This window comes from Ctenocephalides felis, unplaced genomic scaffold (genome assembly GCF_003426905.1).
Source record: "Ctenocephalides felis isolate EL2017-DRISC unplaced genomic scaffold, ASM342690v1 CF-g0.4_SCAFFOLD_01170, whole genome shotgun sequence".
NCBI lineage: Eukaryota > Metazoa > Arthropoda > Insecta > Siphonaptera > Pulicidae > Ctenocephalides > Ctenocephalides felis.
Window position 1 is genome coordinate 36,869,847 of NW_020537324.1, and position 16,514 is coordinate 36,886,360.

Sequence of the window (16,514 nt, forward strand, 5' to 3'; positions counted from 1 at the left end):
AAAAGTTTATAATTATTTATGTAAAAGTTTAAGGAAATTACATATAACCTAATAATGAAAGCAGACTAAATATTATTCGAATGTACAATTTCCAATTTGAGAATTGCTTTCATGGCAAACAAATATATGGCATAACTAAATAGTAATGCACAAAAAAGTATTAATTAAAATTATATTAAAAAATTCAAAGGGTTACAAAAAAAATTTCAAGAACAAAAAGCGAGACACGTAGCTTGAAACGGATGTTTGTGACTGAATGTAAAAACTAGTATGGCATCGTGCCTTAAGGCAAATTGCTGGTACTTCCCGTACCGTAACGAAATGTTCGAGGGATACTGAATGTTTTCAAATAGATTATTACTATATATATATAATATTGTAGCATTGTCTAATATTTATAAGAATTATATAAACTGAATTGCAAAGTTAAAATTATTTGTTCAAAGTATATTAGAACTATAGTCAGAATTAAAAGAAAAATCTGCATTTTTTTCGATATACAAAAAAAATTTTTTTTTGAAAAAAAAAAATTGAAACAAAATGTTTTTTCTCCAAAATCAATTATTTTGTTAAGACAAGCAGAATGTTCTTTGAATCATTTAAATCGGACGCTTAGTTCTCTCAAAAACTGTCATTTTTTACACATTTAGCTCCGTATCTTCGAAATGGATGGGCTTGCCTTCGCCAAAAACTAATAAACACTTCTCCCAATCATTACTAATTGAATGTTTTTTAGATCATTCAAATCGGATACTCCGTTCTTTCAAAAACTCGATTTCTATTTTCTGCACTCTTTGCTCCCTATCTTCGTAACGGCTGGACCTGCCTTTGCCAAAAACTAATCAGCTCTTTTCCCTATCAATAGGAATCGAATGTTTTTTGAACCATTCAAATCGGTTGATCCGTGCGCCCGAAAACGTGACTGGAAATTTGTATCCATACATAGAACAACACACACACACATCCATTTTTTCTGAGGTATGCCAAAATGTTCAGAAACCTTCAAAACGTCAAGAAATGTAAAAAATTTCAATTTCGATTTTCGGCCCATTACAATAACTTACCCTACGGGAAGTTAATAAGAAAAAAGTAGCCGGACTTTTTCCGGAGCAATCTGGAATTTTCCGAGATCGCTCCGGACTTTTTCGGGTTGGAACCGTTCACGGTTCTTCCGGAACCGAGTCCTTTTTGGACTTTGGAACCGGTTCTTGAAAATGACGGTTCTTGACAGTTCTAGTATCTATGTCAATTACCTTATCCATGGACGATGGATCCGTTGTTCCATCTAAGATTCCTTCAGTTGTTTGATCGACGTTAGTTTCGGATGTTGCAGAAGCACTTAATTTATCATTTTCTGCAGTTTCTTTTTCAACTCCAGCATTTTCACGGCTATGTTGATTGTCAGCATCTCTGTACTGAGATACTGAAGCATCACCAGCATGAGTTTTGAAGCTCGCACTGTCAACAAGTTCCAGACTTGGCCTGCGTACTGGACTTCTGCCTCGTTCTTCTGTGCTTGCGGATGAAGGAGAACTTGTATCTGCTGGAGCTGAAGTGGTTGTAGTCACTTGTCGAGACCGTGGAGGAAATCTGGTACTGACTGGCAGTCGTTCTTCACTTATCTGAAAGGTATGCAAGTTGAATTAATTTATTTAACACGTTGTCCGCGGAGGTTTTAAGACCTATTTTGTTTTCCTATGCTGAAAAGTTTTATTAATTTTTTATTTTTTTCTATTTTATATTTTGCCGATTTTTAAGTTTTTTCTGAAAAGAAAACGGCGCTGTCGACAGCCGCGTCGGAATGGGTGATCCTTTCGTGAGGTAGGTTGTCATTTAGACAATTCGACACTAGTCGACTGCTATTTTTATTTTTTATAATGGTGTAAAAGGTTGTAACAATTTTTGAAGTTGAAAGTAACAATTGTCATTTAGACTTGCAAGAAAATATTATGTATTTGCTTCCTGCTAATTGATTGCTACTAAGTTTCGAATTCGATTATAGTAATTACGATCAATCGCTTTCGTTAGTATTCCATATGCTCTGCACGTTTTACTCAAATTGTGCAAATGTGAACAAGGACCTGCTTAAACCTAAGGTTCAATATGTTATTATTTTATTTAGGCGAGTAGTAAAACAAACTAGGAACATATAGTTTCAATTTATTGCAGAAACGCATATAATAATGTATTATAATGCAGTAAAGTATTAATAACAAGCTACATTTTAAGTAAAATATTTAAAAAACACAACAATAAAACAGTGATTCAGTGGCGCTGGCTTTTGGGCCCTACTTCTACAAGTAGGGATCACCAACTATATATAATCCCACTATGCCGATAATGTGGGTATAAATTTAAAATAAATATGGCACTGTCGACAGTGTGTCGACTGCCGCACCAGGAAGAAAAAGGGGATTTTGATACGTTGACAACACCCGCATTTTTTCAGAAAAGTATGGTAGAAGCATAGATAAGGAAGAAGGGTAGAAGGATATGCAATATTTTTTACAACTACTAACGTTAAATGTTATTATAAAAATGCTCAATATTAATACGCCATGCAAAGTTTATTAATATGCATATAACAAATTGATGATAACCGGTAGCATTCATCCTTTATACCATGTCTTTGAAGTTTGTTGATAAATTTTCATAAAATCGCTTTCTTTGATAGTGGTTTGCAACTGAAATTTATACCTTATTCTATCTAACTTAGCAAGTGCACTTTTAAGAGAATTTATAATATTAATATTGTTCGCAATTTTAGTTGAAAATTTATAATACTACTACTATTTAAATTCACATTGGATTTATATCACAAACGCACAGAAACTTGACCAGAATTATATATTATGAATGAATGTTTTACCTCCTCTTCAGCCGATTGCCTGCTTCTCGATCTACCACCAGATCGACCATCTGGTATGACTTCATTCTGTTCTTGAACATTTGAAGCAGGAGCGTTTCTTTCTATACTGCTGTATCGGTTTCTTGTTTTGCTGGCACTAGCTTCTTGCTGCAGGGTATTGTTTTCAGTTTCGGAATTTACAGGCTTCTTATCTGGGAGAATATAAAAAAGTTTAGGATTCTAAATATACATTATTATTCTCCGACTTATTGACTATCAAAATTAATTATTCCATGCTAAATTATATAATGTTTGATAAATATATTTATTAACATTTACTGAATATTTTCTTCTAGACTCTAATGCATTTTTAATTAGTTTCAAACTTTACTTTGATGATTATAATATAGTGATTTAAGTAAGATGAAGTAATTTAACACTTTTGCATTATTTATGTTTATGAAATATTATTATATTTCCGAATGAAAAAATGAATGAGATGAAAAACGAGTAATGCTGCTGTAGTTTTTTTTACGATGACATATTTCGAAGTTATCATGTTTATAATTTATTTTGTCTATGTTGTATTATAGGTCAAAGTAACTAAAGCCGCTTGTAATTATTCTAATCATTTAAGGTGCTTGAAAACAAATTTCAAAGATTTATTTATGTGCAGTTTGAAATTTGTGAGATATTTGTAATTATTATTACCCGAATCATCTACAGGGTCAGTTTTTGTCGGCTCGTCTTCGTCGTAGTAGTAATAAACGTACTCGTACTCATAGTCTTGACCGTTAGGTCCCTTTTTTATTTGAATTCGAGAATGATGTTTCTGTTCGCTTGGTGATGTCTCGAGACTAAATGTATCAGCTTCTTCCTTTACCAGTGCGGTGAGTCCGTAGTTTATTTTACTTCCGACATTGTCGCCTACTGAAGAAGCAGTAGTCGTAAGGTATGCTGGGCCTAATTTAATGAAATATATTTAAATGCATTGATAAAGGACATAAATTTATTTATATATCCTCTACTAGTCGATACAAATAAGTGCAGATAAGATATAGTCAAACTTTGTGTATAGAATAGGTGTATAGAATAGGTCTTTTTGACTTTAAGTTATACTGTCTTGAACATAAATAAATAAATAAATTGTTGAACAGGTAAATTGGTTAGGTAAACTAATAGATAGGTTGACATGGTGGCAGGTATATATTGGTGGACAGGTAAACTGGCAGACAGGTAAGCATCTAAACAGATAAATAATTGGTAGACATATACAACGAAATGCCAGGTAAATTGGTAAACAGGTAAAATGGTTGAAAAACAGGTTGATAGGTAAATTGGTATTCAGATAGATTTACGTAAATTGATAAACAGATGATTTGGTAGACAGGTAAAATCAGTGAACAGGTACATTGCTGGGCCGCTAAATTGGTAGGCAGATAGACAGGTTGGCAGGTACATTGGTGGACAGGAAAATTGGTGGACAGGTAGATAGATAGATACGTAGACAGATAAACAGGTAGATAGATAGATATATACGTAGACAGGTAAATTGGTAGATAGGTAAACTGGAGGTCAGGTAAATTGGAGGATATATAAATCGGTAGACAGGACAATTGGTAAATTGTTGAACATGTGAATTGTTGAATAGGTAAATTGTTGAACGTGTAAATTATTGGATAGCTAAATATATAGACTGATAAATAGGTTGACATGTATACTGGTGGATGGGTATACTGGTGAACAGGTAAATTAGTGCATAGGTTAATTGGTGGACAGGTAAATTGGTGGACAGATAAATTGGTGGGCAGGTAAATTGGTGGACAGGTAAAATGGTGGACAGGTAAATTGGACTGGACACAAACAGGTTGACAGGTAAACTGAGAATAAATAGAGGTAGACAGGTAGACTAGAATATAAGAAAACTGGTAGACTAGATGTACATTTTGGTAACAAATATACATTTTTGTTCAACTGTTTAATTTAAACTAAAACTCGGCGAAGCGTGAACATGTACAGCTCGTAAGTAATAAATATTTTTAGTTAGTTAATAAATCTGTTTTATTTCGTATTAATGCTCTAGTCAATGTTATGTTTTGCATGCAGTTTCTTGGGAATCTTGAACTGAGAAAAGGCATACATATTAAATTTGTGAATAACGCTCAAGGGGCGATTCTGCCGTAAAATTGACCAATGTTACAGCAAGTCTACTCTCGTACGCTCATATAAAATTGCACTAAAAACTGTCAAAATCTTATGTATTTGCTGTGCGTTCAGACGTTTTACACGTGAAATGCAACATCACTGGTTATGATATGGTACGACACCATAAAGATCCAGTTATGATAACCACATAGCACAGCAACCACATAGCGTCGGACAGCTTTTAGTACCATTTTATATGAACGTACGAGCGTAGCGCTACGTAACATAGCCTTGCCAGAGCATTGGTTTATTTTGCGGCAGAATCGGCTCATAATTCGTGAATTGTATAATATTTTGTATATAACTCACAAAATCGGCTAAAAAAGCTTGTACAAAGTGTCAGATTAATGTTATAATAGAAAGTACAAGCTTCAAAAAACTACTAAAAAACTTAATTATGCGGTAGTCTTTGTGGTTAATTGCTGTTAACTATTAATTTATTTGTATTCGTTTGAATTATGAATGAGTTGGCATATATAAAAACTAAATTGAAACCACTATTCGTTAATAATATCATTGCAGTGATGATGTTGGTTATGATAATTCTTCTCACGTTTTAGGTCTCTTAATAATTCATATACCTACTAGAGTCATTACTTACATAACGCTTTGGTTATTCCTATTAAGTTTAATTAACTTCCCGTAAGGTAAGTTATAGTAATAGGCGAAAATTGAAATTTTCGAAAATCGAAAATTAAATTTTTTGCATATCTTTATGTTTCAGAGATTTCTGAACATTTTGGCATACCTCAGAATAAATGTGTGTGTGTGTATGTGTGGAGACAATTTTTCATCGACGATTTTGAGCGTATGGATGAACTGATTTGGAAAATTCAAAAAGCAGTCGATTCGTATTGATAGCGAGGTTTGCTGATTAGGTTTTGGCAAAGCGAGGTCCAGCCCTTACAGAGATACGGGACAAAGAGTGCAGAAAATAGAACCCTAGTTTTTGAGAGAACAGAGTATTCGACCTAAATGATCTAAAAAAACATGCTACTTGTATTGGCAAAATAATTGCAAAAATATTTTTATTCCTATTTTTTTCAGAAAAAAATTTTTGTACGTGAAAAATAATTCAGATTTTAATTCTAATTCTGGATAAAATTCTGAAGCTCACTTACATACTTTAAAAAATAAATAATTTTAACTTTGTAATTTAGTTTATATAATTCTTATAAATATTAGAAAATATTACAGTTTATAATAATACATTTATAATAATCTATTTGAAAACATTTAATATTCCTTGATCATTTCGTTACGGTACAGGACGTTCCAGCAATTTGACTTAAGGCACAATGCCATACACCACTAGTACAGAGATTTTAAATATAAGTATGAATTTTGTTTACATTTCTATGGATTCCGTTCCAAAAATTATCCGTTAGACTGCGATGCTTACGCGCTTCGATATTTCTTTTTTAAAACAGCCTTGCAGCACGATTGCTTTGAAAAAACTTCAAAATTTTCAGAAAAGTTCAGTGTATAAAAAGTGATGAAATATAAAAAAGCTCAATTATTTCGAAAATCTAATTTTTGTCAGTTTTAAAAAAATGTTAAAAGTTTTTTAAAAATTTTAATTAATCGTACCAGAAGTTCCAGCAATTTGCCTTAATGCACGATGCCGTGTACCACTAGATAATTTTGAAGTTCATTTTTATTGTTCAAACAAATATCCTCGATATTTTCGACAGTATGGAATAGCTGATGATTTGAATGGTTAAAAAAAACATTCGGTTTGCACTCGATTGCGAGACGTTTTTGCGAAAGGCATGTTTCAAATGTATGGAGCCGAAGTGGAGCGCAAAGGGTGTAAAAGTGGTCATGCAGTTTTTGAGAGAACGGATCATCCGATTAGATTAAGTTAAAACTTTTTGTTTGTGTAGACGGTGTGAAATAAATAATCTTACAAAAAATTTTGTATTTTAAAAAAATTAAAAAAAAATTCAAAAGTTCAAATAATTCAAATTTTCGAATTTTTTTTATCATTTAAAAAAAATCTAAATTAAAAAAAAAATCAAATAATATCAAAATTTAAAAAAAATCGATTTCTTACAAAAATCTGAGAATATTTGGAAATTTTCAAAAAAAAATAATATTTTAAAAAATTTTCAAATTCTCAAACAATTAAAAAAAAAAGGTTTTTTAAAAAAACTGAATATAAATTAGCTTTATTATTCATGTTAATCAATTACAATGCTGTGCATCAAATGTGCAGAAAATTAAAACATTTTGCTTTACAAACTTTTGTTGTTAGCCATTTTTGCTATATTTGAGCCGTATGACAGATACAATTTGTTGATATGCACATGTTTTTGTTCTGACAAAGATTAGAAAAATTGCTCTTGACAATATTAGAATATAATCCGAGTATATTCATATAAAAAATTGTTTTTACTGTGTCATAAATATATGCTACACAAATTATTATTGAAATATTATTTCATGATATTAAAATCGTTCTTTTGCGTTATCTTTATTTCTTAATTAAGTAATTAAATAATTATGTTCACTACAACATTGAATTGATGTAATTGCTAAATGATGATTTTTAAAATAATATATATCTATAATACTGCCTACAAATATGAATAATTTTTTTAACTTGAACTTTTCAGGTTCATCAATTGTATTGACATCTTAACAGATTTTACGTCAATTGATTAATTAATGTGGTAGTTACGCTTCTGTTTGTAAGAAAGAATAGTTGTATTTTCGATTTTTATGTCAGATTTTTTTCAGTAAAGGACATTCAATAAATTTGATGAATTTACAATAGTCGGCCGAAAAGGGACATTGTATACTACAAGGGCATGTTGGAAAAAACAACTCAGTAGTTGTTTTTCCATTCGATTCACAATATTTTATTGATAATTATATAATTTTAACTATATACTTATTAAATAATTCAGAATTTATTCAACAAAGTGTAGCATCAAATATTGTGCGCAAAATGAAATATCAGCAGCCGTAACGTTCAGAATTTGTTGCAGAAGGCCTTTGGTAAAAAGTCAATGTCAAGAGCAAGTCTTTTTGATTGGCAAAAATAGTTCGAAGAAGACCGAGAGCGCGTTGAAGTCGATCAAAAACAACCAAGAACGTCTACGAATAAGATACACTTCAACATCAAAGAATTAGTGCTGCCAGATCGTGGATTGACTATTAGAGAGCTTGCAGATGTTGTTGTAATGGGACAATCAACACCTTCTTGAAAGTTGTTTTGCACCACTATAATGCATCATGCCTCGTGCATTGACCCAAAGATAAGGGTTTAAATTTGAAAAATTCCATTTTGACCCATTTAGAGTGCTCCAATCGCGTTCAAATGTATTACCGACCCCACTAACTTTGGAAGGCCGATTCACCCATGCCCGTGGTTCACCCCCTGGGAGCTCCCCTGAGCGGTTTTTCAACAATTTAATCCTTATTTTTGGGTCAATGCACGGGACATCAGAATTCATTTTAGAGGTATACTTTCTTCAGCAAAGTATCTTATTTTGGTCCCTAGAATCCGAAAATCATATGTGCCTAATATATATATATATATATATATATATATATATATACATATATGTGTATATATATACATACAGGGTGGCTGATATGTATTGCAACCAAATTCAGACCGCTATCATTTTTAAACCGTCATCATGTCATCAGACAGATGACAGATTTATTCTAGTGATTGTTCATTTAGTTGTTTACAAGCGTAAAAAAGCATTTTGATCTACTGCATTTAGAAAAAAAAATTTGCGATGGAAGTCAAACGTGATATTGTAATTGCTTTATATTGGGCTAGCAAACCACAAGTGGCTATCGTTAGAGCCGTCCAGCATTTAAATGCGAACAAATATTTTATTTCTCGTACCATATCTGTCAACTATGATACTTCCAGTATTGCACCAAAATTCCAAAAAGTGGATGAAAAAAAACACTAACAACACCAGAAAAGATTCGAAAAGTGAAGACAAGAATTGATCGAAATTCGTGTTGCGGTTGTAAAATAAATGGCTCGTGAGCTGAACATATCGCAAAAACGGATACAACACATATTGAAAAATGAGCTTCGACTATGGCCATTGCTGTTCCAAAAAGTTCAAGAGCTCATCGATGCACAGCAAAAAGTTAGATGGGAAAGAGCCAAGTGGTTGCTTCGCTTGCACGAAAGTGGCTAGTCACCGAATTTGGTTTTCTCAGATGGGAAGTCATTCCAAATCAACGGTTTGTGAACAAACAAAATAATAGGGTTTACTTGCCAAAGAGGTCAGCTAAAAATTTACACCTACGATTGGCCACCAGAACTCAAGCGCCGCCGACGGTAATGGTGTGAACCACCGTAACAGCCGATAGTGACATTCCGCTCGTATTCATCGACCGTGGGATCAAAATAATTGCCGAAATTATCGGGAAAGTGTCTTAAAAGCAGTATTGAAGCCCTGGGTAGACAAAAATTTCGGCCGCAGACCATGGACATTCCAACAGAACTCAGCACCATCAAACTCAGCACGCGTCAACCAAAAATGGCTTAAAAAAGAGATTCCTCGCTTCATTTCCATCGCACAATAGCCACCAAAATCTCTGGATCTAAATTCGTTGGATTTTTGTGCCTTCGACATTTTGGAGAGTAAGGTTTGCACTAAAAAATACCAAAGTGTCGATCACCCCAAGAAAGCGCCTCGCCGGCAATAGGCCAAAATACCCCGGAGCCAATTTCGTGCAGCGTGTTATGTTTTTTTCTGCCTTTTGAAGGCCATAATTCGTGCCAAAGGTGGCCAATTAGAACAAATCTAAACTGATTCTAAAATTGTGATGTTATTTCTGAAATTTTTGCTTTTGAACAATGAAATTTAAAATGAAAATGACAAAATTATAGCTTTTTACTTTGTTGCATTACATATCAACCACCCTGTATATATACATATATATATATATATATATATATATATATATATATATACATGGTCTGTTCAAAAAGTACCCGGAATTACTAATAATTAAATTTCGCGGGTCTGGAGTGTCTGATTGTCAAAATTTTTTTTTATTGTGTTGGTATACATGCCCCTAAAGTATGATGAAATTTTCAGCTATATTCACTGTTTACTTTGTCTGTGGTAGTCGCTAAGGTTCGACGTGTTTTTCTGAGCTCGGCGATTTTTACAATGGAAGAATTGAAAAAGTCAAAGAATTTGTATTAAATTTTGCGTAAAAAATGAAATAAAGTGTTGCAAAGTGCAAAAATTCACCAGATATGGCTCCGTGTGACTTTTTCCTATTCCCAAAGTTGAAGAGACCCATGAAAGGACGGCGGTTTTCCTCGATTGAAGAAAATCGCCGAGAGTGCTCAAGGACATATCAAAAAGTGAATATCAAGGGTGCTTCGAAAATTGGAAAAAACGCTGGCATAAGTGTATTATATCTGGGGGGGACTACTTTGAAGGGGACCACATTAATGTAGACGAATAAATAAATATTTTTTTGAAAAAACGAAAATTACGAAAACTTTTTGAACAGACCTCGTATATATATATATATATATATATATATATATATATATTATAATTTCAGATTCATAAATTCCAGAGATTCTAGACTTGAGACTTATACGTTTCATTTCATTTAAATAAGAGAAAGTATCAACAATAAACAAGTTGTGTTCATAACCATCAGCATATTTCATAATATGATTTAATTTTTATTTGAAATATCACATTTCTTTTTAAATCATTTCACGCGTCGTGCCTAAGATGATTTATTTACCTGAACTTTGTGGATTGCTCTTGTTATTAGAATCGGCCTTTGAATATAATTTCTTTCCAATTTTGTCAGCTTTTTTCTCTTCGATAACGTCGTCTTCGTCTTCATCATCTCGAGCAGTTGCTTCGTGATGAGGAATCTTATGGGCTGTCTCGAAATCCTCTTGTTTACGTGCTTGTCCCGCGTTATGTGGTGTTCTTACGGGTGTTCCTCCTACTGTGGCACTCTGAAGACTTACGTATTCTTCCCCTGGACGGGGCTTTGTTATTATTTCGACTTCTGCTAAACATTGCGATGCTATCAGAGCAGTAAATCTGTAAAAAATGATATATCATTAGTTATAATATTACTAGATATTAATGGTCGTTTGAGAAAAATAACATAAACAGAGCACGTGTAAATTCGATGATACAATAGCATACGAGGAAAAAAACTTCTTCGGCGAAATTTATTCGGCGTGTTACTCTGTACAGTGCGAAGGTTGTTTTATAACCGCCAAATGCTTTTTAAAATTGAGCAAGTATCAAAATATGATAAATTTGTGCGGGGTTCGACATGCATGTCACCAGTCTTAGAGTTATTTTGGTGGCCTATCAACCTGTGGCCCACGCCTGTCCACCGCACCCTATAGTTTATAAAATTAAATGTATTTGATTGAAGATCATCTTGAAGTTATGTTATGTTTATATATTGATCAGAGTTATAGAATATCACATGCTACAAATGTGGAAAAATAACGTTTGTCAATTTTCACAAATAAAATATATTCAAAAATTTAATATTGATTTATAGAAATTTGGGCTCGCCCGTAGGTAAGAGGATAAGAGCGACGGGACTTGTTTCAGAGGTCCCGGGTTCTATACCCACTTCGAGCAGCCTGTTGTCAGGCAGCAGTGACAACGATTTTCACTTGGAAATATAGATAGCAATATGTTTCCAAGTGAAAATAGCCCTTGTCTGGCATTGCTGCACCAATAAAAAGTCAGCCCTATTAGATTAATTCTAATAACAATAATCATCAAATATGGAAGAATTAACCAACCATTGGGTTACCATCTAAAAATACGAAGTAAGGAGATGTTTCAGCCCAACAGCTCATAGGACGTAAGGTTCTGATTGCTGTTAAAAATATAATAATAAAAAAAAATTATAGAAATATCATTGTTTTTATGTAACAAACTAAAGTATTCATAAAGACATCAAAATAAAAATAGATTAAATCAAAAATATTCAGTAGATTTTATTAAAAGCCTGCGAAAAGTGAGAGGGTACGCTTGTATATATATATTAATATATATAAATATATATATATATATATATATATATATATATACATTTATTCTTATTTGTGCGTACACGAATATGCGTAGGTAAATTACAACGACGTGAAAGTTTCTTATTCATCACAGATCATAAATCTTTTTACTTCTTATACAAATACGACTGATATATATTTTATTAATGGCCTTTAGACTTTTTTGCTCTGATGATTTTTTCTATTCTTATTAAAATTTTAGGTACTTTCATAAATACATTTTTGTATTGAGAAGTCAAGAATTGAAAATTTTGAAATACTAATAATAATAATTAATAATATAATAATTAATAACGTTGATGTTATTATCAATAATTATTTCAGTTAATTAAATGAATAATTTGAACCTAAAACAGGATATAATATTAAACATCGTGGCGAAATTAGCTCATGTACAGAGTTTCCGATTCACACGCCAGAGGTTCGAAGTTCGAATCCCCGGCATAATATAGAAATACTATTAAAAATAGTTTGAAATAAAGTTAAAAGTAGTTTGAAATAACGTTAAAAGTAGTTTGAAATAGTATTAGAAATAGTTCAATCGTATATAAAAAGGTTTGAGAATAAAAATTAAATTGAATAGAAGTAATGAAAGAAGTAATGGAAGTAAGAATAGAAGTAATGAAGACGTAAGAAGATAGAAGATATAATGATAGATAATAAAGGAGAAAAAGAAGAATGAAGTTTTACGTTGATGAGTACATAGAATAGAATAGAATAAATAGGAAGAAGAATAGGATTTATATAAGAAAAATAGTATGAACATGAAGATTGTATTGAAATTGAAATATTGTAATGAAAATAAAATATGTTGTAGGTGGCTAAATGCTCGAGTAAGCGAGGCCAATAAAAATAAATAAAAAAAAAAAAATATTAAACATCATTTTATTGCAATAATACTTTATTATTGTATATCACAAAAATTAAGGCCAGGTCAAACGCCGATATTTTATACAAATCGCTTACGTTATGTAGTCATATTTCATCAGTAATATTTATACATGATATTGGTTCCTATATTACGAACATTTAAAAATATTATGACAAAATTACATAGAAATCCAAAAAGCTCTGATTCAAAGCCCTGGAATACTCAATTTATTTACTAGCATATTTAATTAACACTAGTGGGGTCCATGGCATCATGCCTTAAGGCAAATTGCTGGAACTTTACGTACTAATTTTTTTTTAAAGATTAACAGTTTTGAAAAAAAAACTACTTTGAAAAAAATAGATTTTTTAAAAAACTATAAATTTTTGACAAAAATTGATTTACCGTTTGTGGCACTTTTTGCCCCGTATCTTCGAAACGGCTAGACCTGCTTATGCCAAAAACTAATCAGCACGTCTCCTTATCAACAGCAATCGAATGTTTTTGGAATAATCGAAATCGGTTGAACCGTGTTCTTGAAATAGTCAACCAAAATTTGTATCCGCACACACACACATACACACATTCAGTCTGGGATACATAAAGGCATTTCCTTCGCTATACAAAAAAAAAACACACTTACATACATCTATTTTTCCTAAGGTATGCCAAAAGGTTCAGAAACCCTTGAAACGTAAAAATATATAAAAATTGTCACTTTCGATTTTTTTGCGATTACTATAACTTACCCTACGGGAAGTTAATAATTTAAAGTTCAAAAAAATAAATCAAAAGTAATAATATTTTTACCGTCAGTTGTAATCATTAAATATATCTCTAGCTGTTGGGTCAGCTATTCAGCCGAATGAAATTTGCCTTTTTTGTATTATATTAATACCTCGTTTTTTGAATATTAAACACCAATTGGATAACATTCGGACTATGACAAGTTATTGTTTTTTACCACTAGGGCCTGACTACTATTTTCAGATTCTAAACTTTATTAAACTCTTCATGCCTAACATCAAGATCATTTAGAAGAAACACTATCTTGGATGAGAAACATTTAGTGTTAAAAAATTAAGTCATACTTCAATATATTTCGTTTTTAATCAAGAATTTATTCGCTCTGAATTTTGCAACACTAATGAGAAAAAATATTTTCTCAGATGCAATTTAAAATTCATACAGCTCTCAGCAAACAAATTGCATCATGAATGTAATACATTATAATTTTATTGCGTTAGAATGTTTGGCAGTTATATGATTATACACAAGGCATTTAAATATTTCAATTTAATAGCACTATCTGGAGAAACTTTTCGGATGTGACATAAAACTTGAATAATGTTTTATGTTCGAGATTTCAATCGTCACATTGTGATATATTATATAATATACACAAGTTGAGCAGTTTTATTTTTCCTAAAATTGATATTCAGTTTATGACTTTATTAAATTTGGAGGAAGATTATAGACTAAAAACTAATTTTAGAAAAACACTTGTTGGAAACTGCAATATTTGGTGACTATAAAATATTATTTGTTTTTGCGATGAAAGGTACAAGTTCCAAATTTCAAGAGTTAAAATTTATAACAGTTTTTTCATTTTACTTCTGACACTGACATCTGAAAAGGTATTCATTACGCGAAATATTTCTTGTAATTAATTCAAGTTGGAATGATTCCAAAAGTGAATTTTATGGTTGAAAGTGAGATTCCATATAGAATACGAATTTTTTTGGAAGAAAGTTTATTTTTAATTAAAATTTTCGATGTAAATTCATTCCATGCATGTTCAAGAGAATGATTTTCAATTGACTTTCGCTAATAACTTTCGTAAACTATTTTAAATTAAATCAATATGTTTAAATATTATACATACTTACGTAACGTAAACAATTTGTATTCTGAATTTTTATATTCATACTTTGCATAATAATCGAAAATCTATGTAAATTGGAGAGATATATGATAATATATCGATACTAATAGAATTCTTGAAATTGCCTCCGTTTATGTTTGCAAAAAATTGAAAATAAGGTCTCGACGATAAATTGATAATTTAGTAAACGGATTTATTTTGTTTTAAGCGTATATATAAGCTATAGTGCATTTGATGACCTGATGTACCTATATACGAGTTGGTATTTATATATATAGGGTAGAGCGGGGCTTAGAAGTCCGCGGGTAATAAAATCCACCACCGATAACTCAAAAACAAATAAAGTTAAGATTTTTTTAGGAACAATATTTGAAAGTAGAGGAAAAAATGTATAACCAACTATCAACTTGATTCCTGCGACTACGCTATCGGAAGATAAACGGAAATTTTTGATAATCCATTACAAAAGTATTTTCTTTCGTTGTTAGTTTTTTGTGAGGATTGTGAGCCCCGTTGTTTAGTTTACAATACCTTGATATAATTTTTAAGTATACGATATATAATTGAATGTATTCTTAATTAACTTCCCGTAGGGTAAGTTATAGTAATCGAAAAAAAACGAAAATTAAAATTGTTATATATCTTTACTTTTCAAAGGTTTCTGAACATTTTGGCATACTTTAGAAAGTGCGTGTGTGCGTGTGGATCCAAATTGTCGTCGACGATTTTGGGAACACGGTTCACCCGATTTCAATTATTCAAAAAACATTCTATTCCTATTGATAAGGTGCTGATTAGTTTTGGCAAAAGCAGGTCTAGCCGTTTCGAAAATACGGCGCAAAAAGTGCCAAAAATGGTGACAGTTTTTAAGAGAAGGGAGCGTCCGATTTTAATAATTCAAAAAAGATTTTACTTGTATTGACAAGATGAAGAACTGATTAAAGTTTTGGGAAGGCAGACCAGGCGGCTTCGGAGATCTAGTAAAAAAAGTAAAAGAAAATCCATTTAGTGGTCAAAAATGATCATTAGACATATGCACATCAAATTATCAGATATTTTATGGAGATTTTAAATATACGTATTATCTACAATACGTATCACATTTAATAATACGTGTTTACATTTCTATGGGTTCCATAACATCGTTTGTCGGCAAAACTGCCTCGATATTTCGTCTCTATGAAGCTAAAGCAGTGCGATTGCTTTGAAAAAAAGTTAAAAATTTCCAAATTATTTCAAAATATAGAAATTGTTGGTTCGGGAAGTTCTGGAAATTTGCCTTAAGATACGATGTCATACACCACTAGTTTTAGGTAAGATTCGACAGTTCAACAGGTTTTATAAAACTAACACGTGGGTGGGGTAAAAAGAGCCAACTCAACCTTCACCCTAGCAATGAAAAGTAAACAATGAAAAATATTGAATAAAAAAGTAAATTAAGTAAAAAATGATCAGTTACATAAATATTTATTCCAACCCTGCTGATGAATATTTTTTGTGAAACATCTCTATAGAGATAATTTTAACTGTTTACAACCTTGATCTGTTAATTCGTTAGAAATATTCATTAGCATAGTTGGAATAACTATTAATTTAATTAATTTCTTGTAAAATTATATTTTTTTAACTAAATATA

The 16,514-nt window shown here is 31.5% G+C and overlaps 1 protein-coding gene across 1 annotated transcript in view; it reads right to left on the minus strand.

Annotated features, from left to right (window-relative positions):
• LOC113367179 (flocculation protein FLO11-like) overlaps positions 1 to 16,514 on the minus strand; it is a 31,364-nt gene that overhangs the window by 7,336 nt on the left and 7,514 nt on the right. Inside the window, exons 3-6 of the mRNA XM_026608809.1 lie at positions 10,811 to 11,121; positions 3,560 to 3,811; positions 2,870 to 3,060; positions 1,254 to 1,622 (exon numbers count right to left, since the gene is read on the minus strand). Coding sequence (XP_026464594.1) covers positions 1,254 to 1,622; positions 2,870 to 3,060; positions 3,560 to 3,811; positions 10,811 to 11,121 — 1,123 coding nt within the window. The remainder of the gene's footprint in view (positions 1 to 1,253; positions 1,623 to 2,869; positions 3,061 to 3,559; positions 3,812 to 10,810; positions 11,122 to 16,514) is intronic.